The 16,119-nt window shown below is 36.9% G+C and overlaps 1 protein-coding gene across 18 annotated transcripts in view; it reads left to right on the top strand.

The window, feature by feature from the left end:
- The window catches only part of svila (supervillin a), a 111,390-nt gene that overhangs the window by 75,810 nt on the left and 19,461 nt on the right, over positions 1-16,119 (top strand). For 11 of the 18 annotated variants that reach the window (XR_010900243.1, XM_067430232.1, XM_067430229.1 and 8 more), the window contains 11 exons: positions 1,058-1,457; positions 3,365-3,587; positions 6,585-6,717; positions 9,074-9,121; positions 9,953-10,021; positions 12,391-12,441; positions 14,311-14,479; positions 14,616-14,711; positions 14,864-14,950; positions 15,025-15,202; positions 15,386-15,558. Coding sequence is in view for 17 of the 18 variants with exons in the window: in XM_067430232.1 (XP_067286333.1) it covers positions 1,058-1,457; positions 3,365-3,587; positions 6,585-6,717; positions 9,074-9,121; positions 9,953-10,021; positions 12,391-12,441; positions 14,311-14,479; positions 14,616-14,711; positions 14,864-14,950; positions 15,025-15,202; positions 15,386-15,558 (1,627 nt within the window). In the remaining variant the exon portion in view is untranslated. The remainder of the gene's footprint in view (positions 1-1,057; positions 1,458-3,364; positions 3,588-6,584; positions 6,718-9,073; positions 9,122-9,952; positions 10,022-12,390; positions 12,442-14,310; positions 14,480-14,615; positions 14,712-14,863; positions 14,951-15,024; positions 15,203-15,385; positions 15,559-16,119) is intronic. The other 7 variants (XM_067430234.1, XM_067430243.1, XM_067430230.1 and 4 more) reach the window with 6 other exon arrangements.

The following is a 16,119-nucleotide window of genomic DNA, read 5'->3' on the forward strand; positions in this document are numbered from 1 at the left end:
TAAATGTCAAAGAATTTGTCTGCTACATCAAAGGGTTAGTTCACCCAAAAATGAAAATTCTTTCAATAATTACTTACCCTTAGATCGTTCGACACCCGTAAGATCTACTTTCATCTTCGGAACACAGTAATTAATATGTTTTGTATTTAGACCCGAGAGCTTTCTGTTCCTCCATTGAATGTGCACGGTATACTGTCCCTTTCCAGAAAGGGAATAAAAACATCATCAAAGTAATCCATATGTGACATCAGTTGGTTAGTTAGAATCTCTTGAAGCATCGAAAATACATTTTGGTCCAAAAATAACAAAAACTACGACTTTATTCAGTATCGTCTACCATGTAAATAAAAAATATACACCGGCAAAAACACTAAAATACGTTTTACTGTATGTAGTGTTTGGATAATACTGCCCACCCCATGCATTAATGTTTCTTGCTTGGACTTGTCATAGACATAAATGGAGAGAAGAAGCTCTGGCTGCAATGTTCTTCTGCAAAATACATTGAGTTTTGTTTATTAACCTCTAGAGTCACTATTGAGTCAGTGTAATTTGTTAAATGATCACTTCATTTGGAAGTCGTGATCTTGTTCTGAATGTACACTGCAGCTCTGCCTAAAGCCCTGCTGAGTCTGACACAGTAGAGTTGACATGTTATCGATTGTCTCTGTGACTCAGTGTGTCTGTTTCTAAGGGCATGATGGGGACAGTTTGGTTCAGTGTGTAAAGGGCATGGCTTTGTGAATGGTTTTGTTGGTGGATGATTTGATGCCTTTCAGCTACAGGAAATGCACTAAGTCAGCCTCTGATTAGTCAGCATGATCGACACGTGTGCTGATGACATTCTTGATGAATGTGCTGCTTCCTGCCCCGTGCTGACTCAATTTTTTGTTCTCCTCCCACCCCTCTCACTTTCCCCTCAATCTACCATCTTGCTCTTATCTTTCTCTCTTTTTCACACTGCTCACTTTAAAATACTTCCATCTTTCGCTTTTACTCTATTTCCTATAATACCATCTGCTCCTGTCCTCCATCCCTCTCTTTTGTTGTCCTATAGCTTCAGCCTGTGAGTGGCGCTCGTTTTGCGCCCACCTCTACCTCGGCCCTTAGATCTTCCACTGTTTCCACTGAACATGCTGGGGACATCCATTTGACCATGTCCAACGTATCTGGCCCTGCCTACTATGAGCAGACCGTCTCCCCACCTCACCACCCTCAACCTGCCCAAGAGATCCAGACACACCAGAGACCAGATATGTCCCCAGCAACCCAAGGAGAAAGGCTGGTATTGAGCATGGGGAAAAGGAAGCACCCCTCTCCAGAGAGCATGAAACAGACACCACACCCTCAGCCAGCCAGAGAATGGGAGGAGCTTAAAGGGCACAATAAGGCTCTGGTGACCTCTCAAGACCTTTCAGAAGCAGATGGCGAGCACAAGTCAAAGGCAGCCATATCAGGTAGATACATATTGGTGGTGTATTTGTTTGTGTTTTGTGCCATTTTTTTCCCCTCCCAGACCTGTTTCTGTGTCTGTACTTTTGTCTTGTTCACTCATTTTTCATTTTTCTTATTTAATAATAAGACAAGATTCTCTCCATAAGAGCATCATCCAGTATATTATATTTTAGGGAAAATAGTTGGAAACATTTGCTTATTTAGTTTTAATTTAATCTTGCCTCACTAATAAAATGAGCCCCTAAATAGGGCAGAAAGCGCCATGGGATGAAGGTCAGTTCCCAGTGATCAAATATTTGCTGAAAATGTTAAATATATCTGATATCATTATTCATAATTTACACTACCAAGCAAAACTTTGTGATCAGTAAGATATGTTTTTATAAATAAATGAATACTTTTATTACTTATGTATGCATTAAATTGTTTAAAAGTGACAGTGAAGACTTAAAGATTTACAATGTAACAAGAATGTTCCATTCCAAATAAAGGCTGTTCTTTTGAAGTTTATTCATCAGAAAATACAAAATATGTATATATATATGTATGTGTAATTTTTTTAAATAAATAATAATACAAATAAATATTATATGCTGTATATTACATTAAAAAATAAGTTATTTTAAATTATAATTTATATATTAATTATATAATTTATATAATTATTATATTAATTATAAATTATATTAATATTAATAATATGTCCCAATTTTAATGTTTTTATTGTATTTTTAATCAAATAAATGCAGTCTTAGTGCATATGAGACTTTTCAAAAAACTGTATTTCTTTGAAGTGTAATTAATTAAAAAGAATAAATCAAATTTTCAAATTAAAATGGTCTCTCAATCAGAACCTTGCCAATTCCCGTTAATTGTTATTTAAAAATATACCATGCCATTTTTAACCTTACATCAAGTTTCTAACTTTACCTTTTATAATAGAAAAAAATGCATGTTTCTCTCCGACCTAATTACTAATTACATTTTACTGTGCCTGCAAATCACATCAACAAAAATACAAAATCAAGTTTACAGAGTTTTAGTGTCAAAACTACATTAAACTACTATATAATGTATAATAATGCAATGGCGGAATATTTGTGGTTCCTAATAATGCCAAATTTCTTATGTTTCCAATAAAAAGTGGCTAGTCAGTGACAGAGTCCAAGCATATTCATTTAAAATAATTCTGAATTTTCAGCTTCAGAATCATGAATATTTTTATTCTGGTGTCACCATTACCCTGTGCATTGGGTTAAACACACCAAGTCTAAGCCTCTTCATTTCCATTCCCAATATAATGCCAAATTTAGCATTTTAATCAACATATATACATGTCTTTTATACATGACATGTTTACCATGTCTTGGCTTATCGCAATAATAAGAATCATGACATGAGGGTATTGTTACACCCCTAATTCATACAGTCATGTACTTTGTTTTATCAGTGATGGCTTGTTATGATGGTTTCCTGTGGAGTCAGCTGTACATGTGCTCTGTGCTGATATCACTGTGACTTTACAAAAAGATAGGTGTGGATAGGATCTGATCTCTTCTGTGCTGTCTTCCTGTTTTGTGTCTGCCATGCAGGCGGTTTTAAAGTTTTCCCCCTCTAAAAACACACAAAGATGTCTGTGTAAGCCACATGTTGCGCAGCATTAGCAACAAAGCTTCTCTTTATGCTTAGAAACTGACACGCTTCCTGTGGTGCAGTTCTTGCGTATTCATCACAGTGTTCATTACTTTGTGTGTATTTCACATGCTTACGCCAGCTTCATCTCTTGACAGGACTGAACGCGTGTGAGAGAGTTTGGCTGTGTGTCTCTGGTGGCTCCGCCTGTCACTGAGTTGTTATTGATCGTATCACTGAAGCTGCTCTAACCCTTTCCTGTGTCTGTGTTCAAAAGATCTTCCTGTTCAAGCTGCCACAGTACGTGCAGTGGAAGCTGTATCGCAGGGCTCATCCTCATTACGGAGTGGCTCTCTTGCACAACGCATGCAAGAAGAGTCAGCCGGACTCCTCCTAGAGGACGACAGGAGAGAAGAAGAGCAAGAGACAGACTTTAAAACCGAGGACGGAGAACAGCTCTCAGACGTCATGTCTGCCAGACAGATGTCCATCAAAGAGAGGTCAGTGTATGAAAGAAATACTCCTAAGTATATTTCTGAAAAGTTTGTGTAGTTTGTGATTGTTTTTATATGGAAGTCAGCCAGAACAATGTTATATGATTGTTTTGTCCTTTGACTAGGAAAATGCACATTAAACTATAGATGTATTTTAAAAACAGGACATTACAAATTATATATTGGTGAGGCTGCCTTAGTCTTTTCAGAGTGTGTGTGTTTGACTTTGACTCTATTTGTGGAAAGTAGGTTGCACTGTGTGTCTTTTGAATATATGCCAATTAAATATAGTCGCATTGTCCTTTTTCATTTAGATTGAGAGCTAGGATAAAAATCACATTAGACATGGAAACATACCAGATGCTCAAAGTCCTTGTACAAGATTTTTGCCTTAACTAGTTCATTGTTGATAGAAATGAAACCGTCTGTCTAACTGCATCCTTGTGTCGTGGTCTGACATTAAGCATATAGATGAAGAGAGACAGATGTACCAGTTCCGTGTAACACTATGTTGTGGTCTGTATTTTCATTGATTGGCTAATTTGTTTTTTAGTCAGATCTGTACTGCTGTGTCTGGTTAGAGATCAAAGTATTGTGTAACTGATGGGCAGCTGTCCGCTGCCATAGGAAGCAAGATGACGCAAGCTGGTTAAATTGATTTAATAATGACATCATGAAAACCACTGGTCTGAATGCATATATAAATACAGTATGTACCCACATTTGAAATGAGTTGGCTTAAAACTGTTTGAATAAGCATTTTTGTGTTTTGTTTATCCACAGATAGATTTGCAGTTTAATTTTCTGTTTGGTATGTTTGGCTATACAATCCTAATCAAAAGTTTTTGCACAACTACACTGTCAGAAAAAAAGGTACAGTGCTGTCACTGGGGCAGTACCCTAAGATAAAAAACCAAAAAGGTACTAATATGTACCTTTAAAGTACTGATATGTACCTTTAAATGTACTAATATGTACCATTTAGGGGTGAGTAAGGTACAAAGATGTACCTTTTCACTTTTGTACCTTAGGGTACCGCCCCAGTGACAGAACTGTACCTTTTTTTCTGAGAGTGTAGTTGTTCTTTAAATGGTTGTGAAACCCTCAAACATTTTTTTTTGAGATATTAACAGATATCCACATGTTACATGTAATCCAATCAATCTGCTCTTTTACACGTCACCGTATACATCTGGATCAATGCAAGCGTTTCAGGTTTTTATAGATGTATTTTAAATGCTGTCCTGCTAGAACCTGCATGGTATGCTCGAGTATGCGCACACATTTCATCATGTCTTTAAATGTAATGTATACATGCAAATAAGAACACTGATACAGCGGTACGTCTAAACATGAACTCATAGACACAATAGATTGATACATGCCTTCATTTAATCTCCCATGTTTTTTTGGTATTTTTTTGTTTTCTCTCTCTACTTGTATTTTAATATTAATTTGTCTGAATAATGAGGGTGTTACCCCTTTTTTTTCAAAGCTGAGGTGTGAACGACTAGACTAAAACGGGGGTTTCATGACACTTTAAAGGCGTCATGAACTGTTTATTTAAAAATATATATACTATTGTCTGAGGTCAACTAATGACATTTGTGTGGTTTTTACATTCAAAAACCTTATAATGAATAAGGGATAGGCTAGTTTTTAGGATCTCTTCTGAACGCTGGGTTTTGATGGGCGTGCCACACTGGAGTCTTGGAAGTAAACGCCCACAGCTAGGATTGGATAAGATTTGCAGATTTAATGAGCTTCTGCTCCCCTGTCAGTTCAGTTTACATGAGGGAGGGATTGTTTTGAAAGTGGCAGCCAGAATGATTCTCTTGATCACAGGGCTCGTAAAAGTCTTTATCAAACAAACACAATTTCAAAAGTTCACTATTTGAGATTCACTGGCCTGCTGATGAACATACGTTTTGGTAGCCCGTCTGGAAAACACACAGCCCTTGTGACTACTATTACATATAAAAAAGACATTTTACTCACATAAGTGTGTTGCACCATTTCTGTCGGATCCAATATAAGTCACAACATTGTCTTTTAATCTCTATATTTCTGGAAATCTAGCACGACCTAAGACTTGTTTACAAACAATTCCGCAGTTCAGATTGCGAACATGTGCACAATGTCTTCCCCATGTGAGCTGGAACTTCATTAAAAATAAATGTAGTCTCTCACATTCCTAATATTAGGATCCAAAGGAAGGTTATCCAGTGACTTTGTTCTCACACACTATCTTGATATCTTATTCGGCATGTTTATTGCTGCTGGCTAGCGTGTTCCGATGAGTCGGTGGGCAGGGCTACTGAATTAGACATGCTTATTATTCTGTAGAGGCGGTGTTTCATCACTCGATCACCTCAAGATGCAAACACAATCGTTTTCTGAGCCCGGTGTCCATAAAAGCTCTTCTCTGACTAACAAGGAAGTTTTCAGCTCTGAAACTTACAGGATAATCTTATATTACCATGAACTTTTATATCAAAAGCTCAAGGGAAAGTTGATCATTCAATTCATCACCCCTTTAATATACCATTTTTCTTTAATATACCATCGTTTTTTACCATTATTTTACAATAATAGCAAAGTTATTACAATTATGAAATTACATAAATAAGCATTTAGAAATTATGCTAAGAACATACTTAGAACATACAGAACTTAATCTCATATTTTAGTTTCTTCAAATTAGGTGTCATTTGTTCACATTACTGCATCCCTGAGCTGAGGTGTCCTACTGGGTTGCTTTTCCAGCAGTTCCCATGCACGTTTGGCTCTTGTTACCTGTTTTTTCTTCGCTATCTGGTCTTTGAAGAAATTCAAAAGTAGGATAAGTTCAAATGCATCTGCACAGTTGTAATTGTAAAAAACTTTTTTCTTCTTCTTTTCATAAACTCAAGTGTGTTTTAAAAAAAAATGTTCATTAACCCCAAGGCAAAGCATTAAGAATTAAGAAGGCTGCAAGAATTTACATGATTCTGTTTCCTGCAGGTTGGCTCTCTTGAAAAAGAGTGGAGAAGAAGACTGGAGGAACAGGATAAATAAAAAACAGGATGTGGTGCAGGTTGCTGTGTCTGAAAGACACATGCAGCTATGGGAAGTGGAGCAGAGCTTCAAGAAGAAGGTAACCTCTGAACCTTGAACTGTCTCAGCTGACCATACAGGTCATAGGTCATGGTTCATTGTCTACTTTGGTACACCAATTGTATTCAACAGCTGTTTTGTTAGGTTGTTAAATAGCATCTTGTATTATCTGCTCTAGGCGATGCAGAGCAAATATCATGCAACTGGTTGATTGTATGATTTTAGTCATTTTGTTTGCATTTGTTGCATAGTTCAGCATTTCAGAAGAGTTCATCCTTTAGTATAGAACTGGCCTTTTTGCAGTTGAGTAACTCTAAACAGAGAAGGGTGTGTGCTATCCATTATTTTGTCTTCTTGTATCATTTCTCTGTTCTGTCCTTTCTGCATGTTCTTGTGGTGTGCATTGATCATATTCACAATGTTATTTATTTCTCAAAAGTACTAATTTGCAATAATTCTGTTTGCTCAGTGCAAGCTGCCCTATTTTCATTTCATTTAAATGGTGTAGATTTTGTGACAGTTTCATTGTCAATCATGTTTGGAAATTATGAAATTAGACTAATTTATGCACCCTTAATTAGTGACTGATAAAAAAATATATATATAAAAAAATTGAAAGACACGGCACGAATGTTAGTTCCAGAGCATTAACGGGTGATCTTTTAGCTGTTGTTTTTGTTGCTTGTTTTTTTTTTAAAAAAATTGTAGGGCTTGTAGAGGGAAGTTGGTCATCATTGCAATCATATTTGTAGCAATAGATTATTAGTATGTTTTATACAATGTGTTCATAACTTGCATGAATCTCTGTCTTTCTGCCAGTCCACTGCTTTACTGCATGTTTTTGTGTTATTATTGTTATAATATAATTTATTATAATAAAAAAATTAAAAATCTTTGCATGCTTGATAGTAATTCTCTAGTGCATGGGGTGAGGTTTCACGTCCCTTTCTCTGTTTCAATTAATTCTGAATGTCACTTTATCCCAGGTTTCGTAAGTTTTGTAATGTGGTAGCATCACTTATCATATGCTACTTCAGGGAAGGCAATGAGCTATCGTTATATTCAATATTCATCTGATGATCTGGCAGATGATTTTTTTTATTATAAATCACAATTTCTTAAAGGGATAGTTCACCCAAAAATTTAAATTTGATGTTTATCTGCTTACCCCCAGGGCATCCAAGATATATGTGACTTTGTTTCTTCAGTAGAACACAAATTAAATCTTTTAACTCCAACCGTTGCAGTCTGTCAGTCGTATAATGCATTTCAATGGTAACAAAATGTATGAGAGTAAAAAAACACGCACAGACAAATCAAAATTAAACCATGCGGCTCGTGACGACACTTATTTCTTAAGACATGAACCCAACATAATTTTTATAAATTTTACCTCTAACACACCACTATGTCCAACAGTCTTGAGTGTGCGATCACTATACGATATGTTGTAAATTACGCTAGTTCTGGGTGAACTATCCCTTTAAGTATTGAGGGTGACCGAGAACAGAAAGAGAAAAGTTTATTTTCTAAATGTTATCTTATTGTAAATTGTTTATCCATAAATGTTTATCTTTTTTTTTACCTCGTAATTGTGAATTAAAATATAATCCGTTCTTCTGGTGAAGTGATAGACTTCTCTTTGATGACCTACAGTCGACTGCAAGTGTAATGGGTGCCAGCTACTAAAGAACCGTGCGTGTAAACCTCACTCCCCTGGCCTCAAGAGGCGCTCTAGCAACTGACTGTAGAGGCTGCTGTCTTTAGTGTTCTTGTTAGCATGGCCGCCTCACATGCCATTGACATTGGTTCGAATCAGTGCGAGTGGGACTGGTTCATTTGGTGCCTTGACCTGGATGGGAGTGAGGTTTAGGGGGGTGAGGAGGCCAGCTACTAAAGAGCTGTACACGTGTAAATCTCACCCCCCTGGCCTCAAGAGTTGCCTTAGCGACTGACACAAGAGGCTGTGGTCTTTAGGTCTGATCATTGTTAGCATGGCCATCTCCCATTACGGTGACATTAGTTTGAATCCCACTCAAAGTAGTGCAAGTATGACTGCTTACACATTACACAAGCTTGCATTCAGGTGTGATTCAGATTTTTCTGCTAATGCTTCACTCTGATATTCGTCACATTACAGTAATAACACATTATGTCGCTTGCTACTTCTGTTTCATTGACATTTGACAGTTTAAATACTTTATACAGTTTTTCATACTGAGTTAACAAACGAGATTGCAATAATATCAAGAATTACATTGCTTTATTATTATTTTTAATTAATGCAGTTAGCATCTTATTTGTTCCTTACAGTAATTAGATTCAATGTTAAGTTTAATATCTAAGCTTTAAGATGGGGGTCATTTCTCCCCTGTTCATTTTACCCCTTTTTCTAGGATGATGGGATGATGATAGATGACTTTGCCGTGTCTGATCAACTCTGGGTAAGGCTGTTAACCGTTAGCCACCATGCTAACAGGCTTAGCACGGGTTTTGATGGTGTAATGGGGTTATGCTTTTGTGTTTTGTATTTAATTAATCTTTGACCTTGTAATATTGGTGATGTCTGTGTACTGTCCTGGTTTTTGGACCTTGTCATCAAATCAGGATAAGCCAGTTGTTTGTGGTGGTGATTTTTATTTGCTTGGTCCTCTTGCATTGCTACCATGGTGGCGGTATGAATTTTGCAATGACAAAAAGTATTTTCTGTGTTATTTTAACAGCCATTTTGACAGCTTTGTCATTTTACCCTGTGGTGACTTCACGGTTATGGTGTGGTTAATTAATTTCCTTGTTCAACCACTCTTAAAGATACAGTCTTTTATTTAGCTTTAGTCAGTTTTTACTCCTAATTTTAGTTTCTATTGATCTGCCTCCTCTGGGACCATATCAGTCAAACAGTTCAAATTTAAAGGAGGATCCTATGATTTTGTAATATATTTATTTATAGTATTATATCTGCCCACCAATCTCTCTTGCACTTTTCATTGTGGTTTCTTTGAAGCTGCTTGATTGACGGCAGATAGATTGGAGAAAGAGTTGAGTATCATCAGATTCAGGGTTTCAGGGTGGTTGTACGAGGCTGGTGGTTGCTGTATTTTGACCATAGTATTCTAGCAAATTACTTTGACATCATGTAGTTATTTGTAGGTGGCATTATGTCTAAGAACCAATATCACCTGCCTGATGTCTGTCCCTAGACTTCCTCTTCATTCCCTCCTGCTTTGTCATATGTCTCTCTGTCTTTTGTCTTGATTCCCCACTCTGTCCTGTAGGATCCTGTCTTTTCCTCCTCCTTTTCATGTGCATCTGAACCACTGGATCAAATAGCAATCCTCCCCAAGGTGAGCAAAAACACCCACCCGCTGTAAGCTTTCCACAACATTTCACCCTCTGATACTGACGATCTGCCTCTCTTTTTTGTAATTTCTACACTGTACAAAACACTGTTAAATCTATTGTAGAAATGGTTAGGTTTCCATAAATCCATCATAAAAAACACAGGATATTGTTTTTAAGCATTACTGGATGGCATTTTAAAACCTGTATATTTTCATGTAACAAAATAATTAGCATAAATTGTAATAATTGCTATATACACACTGATCAGGCATAACATTATGGCATAACACTGACAGGTGAAGTGAATAACACTGATTATCTCTTCATCACGGTACCTGTTAGTGGTTGGGATATATTAGGCAGCAAGTGAACATTTTGTCCTCAAAGTTGTTGTGTTAGAAGCAGGATAAGTGGGCATATGGATTTGAGACAAGGGCCAAATTGTGATGGCTAGACGACTGGGTCAGTGCAACTCCAAAACTCCATCTATCAAAAGTGGTCCAAGGAAGGAACAGTGGTTAACCGGTCATAGGCGGGCAAGGCTCGTTGATGCACGCGGTATGCGAAGGCTGGCTCGTATGGTCCAATCAAACAGATGAGCTTTGAGCACTGTTCTGCTGGTCCTCCCGTCCATGTGGATGTTACTTTGACACATACCACCTACCTAAACATTGTTGCAGACCATGTTCACCTTTTTATGGAAACTGCATTCCCTAGTGGCTGTGGCCTCTTTCAGCAGGATAATGCTCCCTGCCACAAAGCAAAAATGGTGCAGGAATGGTTTGAGGAGCACAAGTCTGAGGTGTTGACTTGGCCTCCAAATTCCCCAGATCTCAATCCAATCGAGCATCTGTGGGAACAAACAAGTCCACTCCATGGAGGCCCCACCTCACAACTTACAGGACTTAAAGGATCTGTTGCTAACATCTTGTTGCCAGATACCACAGCACACCTTCAGGGGTCTAGTGGAGTCTATGCCTCGATGGGTCAGGGATGTTTTGCCAGTAAAAGGGGGACCAACAATATATTAGGAAGATGATTGTAATGGTGTGCCTGATCAGTGTTTTTTTTTTTTTTGTTGTTGCTGTTTTTTTGAAGAAATTTTAAAGATAACAAATGTGATGTCAAGCACAGGCTTCTGGGAACATAATTTTACTCTTTTTTTATAAATAGTATAATTGTTTTGCTTTAAATAAACAATTGTTACTATTTCACTGTATATTTTATATTACACTCTAAAAAGTCCTTGGTTAAAAACAACCCAAGTTGGGTTGAAAATGGACAAACCCAGTGACTGGGTTGTTTTAACCCAGCGGTTGGATTAAATGTTTTCCAAACCTGCTGGGTAGTTTTATTTAACCCAAACTATTGTTTAAAAATTGCTATATGGCTAAACACATAACTAGAGGCAACAATAATAATCAAAAGGTGGACATTAATTATTAAGGCATTTAATAAATAATTATCATTTAATTATTATTGATTAAACTTATCTATAAATATGAATTTATTAAACATATGAATAAACGTTAATTCTCAACATATTTTGGGTTTATTTTAAGCCAGCTATATAGTCATTTTCAAACAGTAGTTGAGTTAAATAAAACTACCCAGCAGGTTGGGCAGACATTTAACCCGACCGCCGGGTTAAAACAAGCCAGTGGCTGGGTTTATCCAGTTTCAACCCAACTTGGATTGTTTTTAACCCAGCATTTTTAGAGTGTATGTATGTATGTATATAACATAAATCATTATGCACAAAATTACAGTTAAGTTGTATTTATTTATTTCATTATTCTGTAGGTTTGTAGTCAGCACTTTTCTTGCATTCTTATAATCTATGAAATTACATTCTTGTATTTCTTGGATCTCATTAGATAAGCTCTCTAGAAGGCTTTGTTCTTGTCTTCTTGACAGCTTCTTGTCTTCCATGAAGTGGCTAAAGTTCAGTCCTTAAAGCTCTCTGCTTTGAGAAAATAAAGAATGTCTGTTTTCTTTATTTTAATGCATTTTTAAACATTTTAATGTTTTTAATCTTTTATGGAAACTCCTGATCTTAAAACGGCTTTGTATGTACATTTTTATGTTTTAAACCTTGAAACCTGTATATTATAATAGAATATTTCTACTCGTCTTCATTATCATGACCAATTGATAGGATGTCTATAAGCCACCAATGATTGACTGTAAATATCAATGAGGAGTCTTTAGCAGGTCACCCGTGAGGTCTCAAGCGAAGTATCATCATCTTCTATCTACTAATAAGAGCCTTTCTAGTCTAGGATGCATCTCACATTTCATCCTTTCTTTCCATTCTTTTCTCATCCCTCTCTCTTCCCATCTGTCTTCCTTCTCTTCCCTCCGTGTGAAGGCTACCCCCCTGCCTGTGCAGGTGGATGAGCGTCACCCCTGGAGACGGAAGGTGCCTCTCACCCCCAAACACACATCCACTATTCTTCCATAACACAACACTGAGACTGTTGTAATATATGTAAATGTATGTTCAGTGTTTTTGGTGTTTTTTGGTGTCTTTTTTGGAGTCAGTTTCCAGCTATTATATTCTGTTATTTTAGGCTTTTGTATTAGGTTTGTTTGGAGGTTAATGTTAGGAAAACAGCTCAGTGTGTTAACGAAGAGCTAATTTACACATTTCACAGGCCTCATTTAGTAAACTTTAGTAAATATATAAATTATGGGCATTGGAAGCGAATAAAATGTGGGTGGGTCCTCTCAGATTTTTTTTTACTGGAGTATTTTCATTTGCCATTTACATTAAATACAAATATACCGCCATTTAATAAACGATTTTGTTTGGCCAGACAATATTATGTAAATCACTGAGTTATTACCGTGGCAATAGTGTAGGGTAAGACGCATGGCATCAAGTTTTGACGCAAATTGATCTGAGGTTCAAACCCGCCCTTTGGCGAACTCGCTCCCCTTTCCCATCACGTATCAGATCGAAAAGGCATTTATTTTCAATAAAATTGAGAAAATATTAGAAAAGTGGAAATAACACATCTAACGTGTTTAATAATAAGTGTTTATCAGTTAGGAGTAAGTAAACAGACATGTGCTGAATTAGAGACGATAAAAGTGAGTGGGTCCAATATCATTAGTCGGAAAAAGTGGATGGGTCTTGTTCCACCCACACACAATGGTTCCGATGCCCATGATATACGTACATTCTGAGTAATGTGCAAATAAAACAGATCGTCCTGAAAACTTCACAAATGCTTACATCCGATTTGATAGTAAAACGTGTATGTTAGTGAATTCCAATAGTTTGTAAATATGACGCGCGTACATGCTCAGCCACAATTAGCATAATAACCGCCCATGAGTTACAACTATGTAAATGACATGTCCAGGAATGCTGTGAAATCTTCTGGACTCCCTTCTCAGTCATAAGCCTAACAATTAAATATTCAATTAATGTGTGTCTACCAAAACATTTTTAGGCAGCTAAAAAATGCCAGGCGCTCGGAAAACATACAGATGTTGGCACAGCATTTGTGGCACTTGCTATGATGATACGGAACATACCATACAGTAATGTGCTGTAATCTCATTTTGAAGAATATTAGTGACTATAAAAATGCAGTAACCAGCAATATAAACTTTTCCGTGTGGTACAAATAGGTTGGTTTGCCAGTATTTGTCCCGTCCCTCCTCCACTGTGATTGGATGGCTGGGTAAAAGTGCCAGTGATAAGTTGAACGGTTTTATTTAAACTCTCAGCAACAGAAATCATGAATATGTAATAATAAAAAAGAACTTCGAAATAGTTTTAAAAATGCTGTGTCATCAATTTGCCCAGCACAGGACATTCTAATGTTTTGCGAAACATTTACACATGGTAGGTAGGGAGCAAAAGGTGTGCATTTCTTTCGTACCAACTTACATTTTGAAAATACAAAAAGTGTCATGAATCTGAAAATTTCCAAACAAACAAACTCAAATTTGTTCTGCTCATGTTTCATGAACGAGGCCCCACAATTGTATTTGATTTACTGTTTTGTCTAAATCTTTTATCAGATGTTTCTCTCACTACCTTTACAATTGCAATATTTGTTATTACAAGTAATAATAAAAAACTACATGCGCTTACTATAAGGTTAGGATTAGGATTAGTTGTATTTAATTATTCACAATTTATAGTCATTTCTGTAATAACTACATGTAACATAACAAGGACACTGTCAAATAAAGTGTTACCATTTCAATTTCTTCTCGGAAGTGTGAAAAAAGTTCTCAGATGCTTAATTTATTTTCTCCTTTGGCATCTCAGAGGATGGGAAATGAGGTGTTGGAGAGCCCGCAGATTGATCGAGTAGAGATGTCTATTCAGGAACGCAAGCAGCTCATCACCGCACAAGAGGATGCATGGAAGGTCAAAGGTTACAGAGCAGCTAATGACTCCACTCAGTTTACAGTGGCTGGCCGTATGGTTAAAAAAGGTCAGTGAAAAATGCACACGGATTGAGCCTTTATGATGTTTTTTATTTATAAGGTTTGGACAAATCTTGACAATAGTTTTAGTTTGTAAGAGTGTGCAGTTAAGAAGAAATGTCCAATTGGTTTTCTCTTTCCTAGGCCTGGCAGCTCCTTCTGTTCTCACAAGTCCAGTCCTGTCCTCTCTGCCCTCTAAAAACAAGAATGCCTCCCATACAATCTCAAAGCCTCACGAAGGTGAGAAGCCATACTCGTACACAGCCTGTCATCTCCTGGTCCCACTCCCCATTTTTCCAATCATATTTCCTGTCCTCTTTCTTTTATGTCTGTAAATATATATATTTTATATGCATGTCATATGTATATCACTGCTGTATTTTCTTCTGTAGAGATTGAAGTCAGACAGGACATGAAGCTGGAGTCAGACAAGAAGCTGGAAAAGTTGGAGTCATTCCTTGGCCGTCTCAATGGTAAAGGTGAGTATAATAAGAAACAGTTAAGTTTTAAGTAAAAAAATTCTCCTATATCAATTATACTATACATTTCTTAGTTTCAGGATTTCAGGAGGCCACAATTGCTGTCACAGAGAAGTCCGTTAAAGAGGTCATGACTCCGGATGATGAGACCTTCGATAAGTTTTATCGACACACAGAGGATATGGGCAAGATCACCAGCAGAGTGGAAATCAACGATGATTTTGATGCCATCTTTGGAGTGGAGCTGCCCAGGTAAAGCCGAACAAAGTGTGGCTATTAGAGTTTACTATAATCTTCGAAGCAATAACTAACCAGGCATTTTTTTTTTTATTGACAATTAAATGATCTATTTAAAGCTTGAAAATAAACAAGACCGAGATAAAGGAGCTTGCTCTAAAACATTTTTTGTTGACATGTCTGTGGTATATTTTTTAGGTTGACCTCAGAAATGGTGCAGCACAAGCGGGCGGTACGGCCCACCAGAAATGTTCAGTCATCCAGAAACCCTCTAAAAATGCTAGCCGTTCGGGAGGACATCAGACATGAATACACAGAACAGAGGCTAAACATAGGCCTTCTGGAGAGCAAGAGGATGAAACAGGAAAAGAGTGAGTGATAGGAGGAGGTGGAGTTGTCAGTTTAATTTTTTTGACAGTATTCACACATTTATAATCTAGTTCTGTGTTTGAACCCTATTTAGTCAGCCAGTGTACCTGACCTACATTTCAGTTCATCAGTTTTCTGCTGTTTAGTCCGTGATGCTGACAAGAGTCATGTTTTCATTGTGAAAACATTCAAATGAATACATAAACAGACACTCTCATAAATGTGTACTTCTACATTTAAGCCTGTAAATCTAATTTTGGCACACTCCATCCGTATTTATTCATGAAAGCCAATCATGAAATACTTTATAATTATGGCACTAAATAAGAAATGAAAATTTCAATTGGCCTTACAGCATAATAGTTTTATTTGCAAGACATACAGCTAATAAAACTAGACAATCATTAGAAATATTGTTATGAACAGCAACTTTTAACTAAACATTTCTGCAGAGGGATTCAGATGAGTCGGTGAATAATTTTTAAACCTTTTGCTTTAAATGACCCACCCAAAGTCCCAAACTAAACAAAAAAGGAAGATATTTGGAAGAATGTTTGTAACCC

The sequence above is a fragment of the Pseudorasbora parva genome, chromosome 21, assembly GCF_024679245.1.
Source record: "Pseudorasbora parva isolate DD20220531a chromosome 21, ASM2467924v1, whole genome shotgun sequence".
Classification (NCBI taxonomy): Eukaryota; Metazoa; Chordata; class Actinopteri; order Cypriniformes; family Gobionidae; genus Pseudorasbora; species Pseudorasbora parva.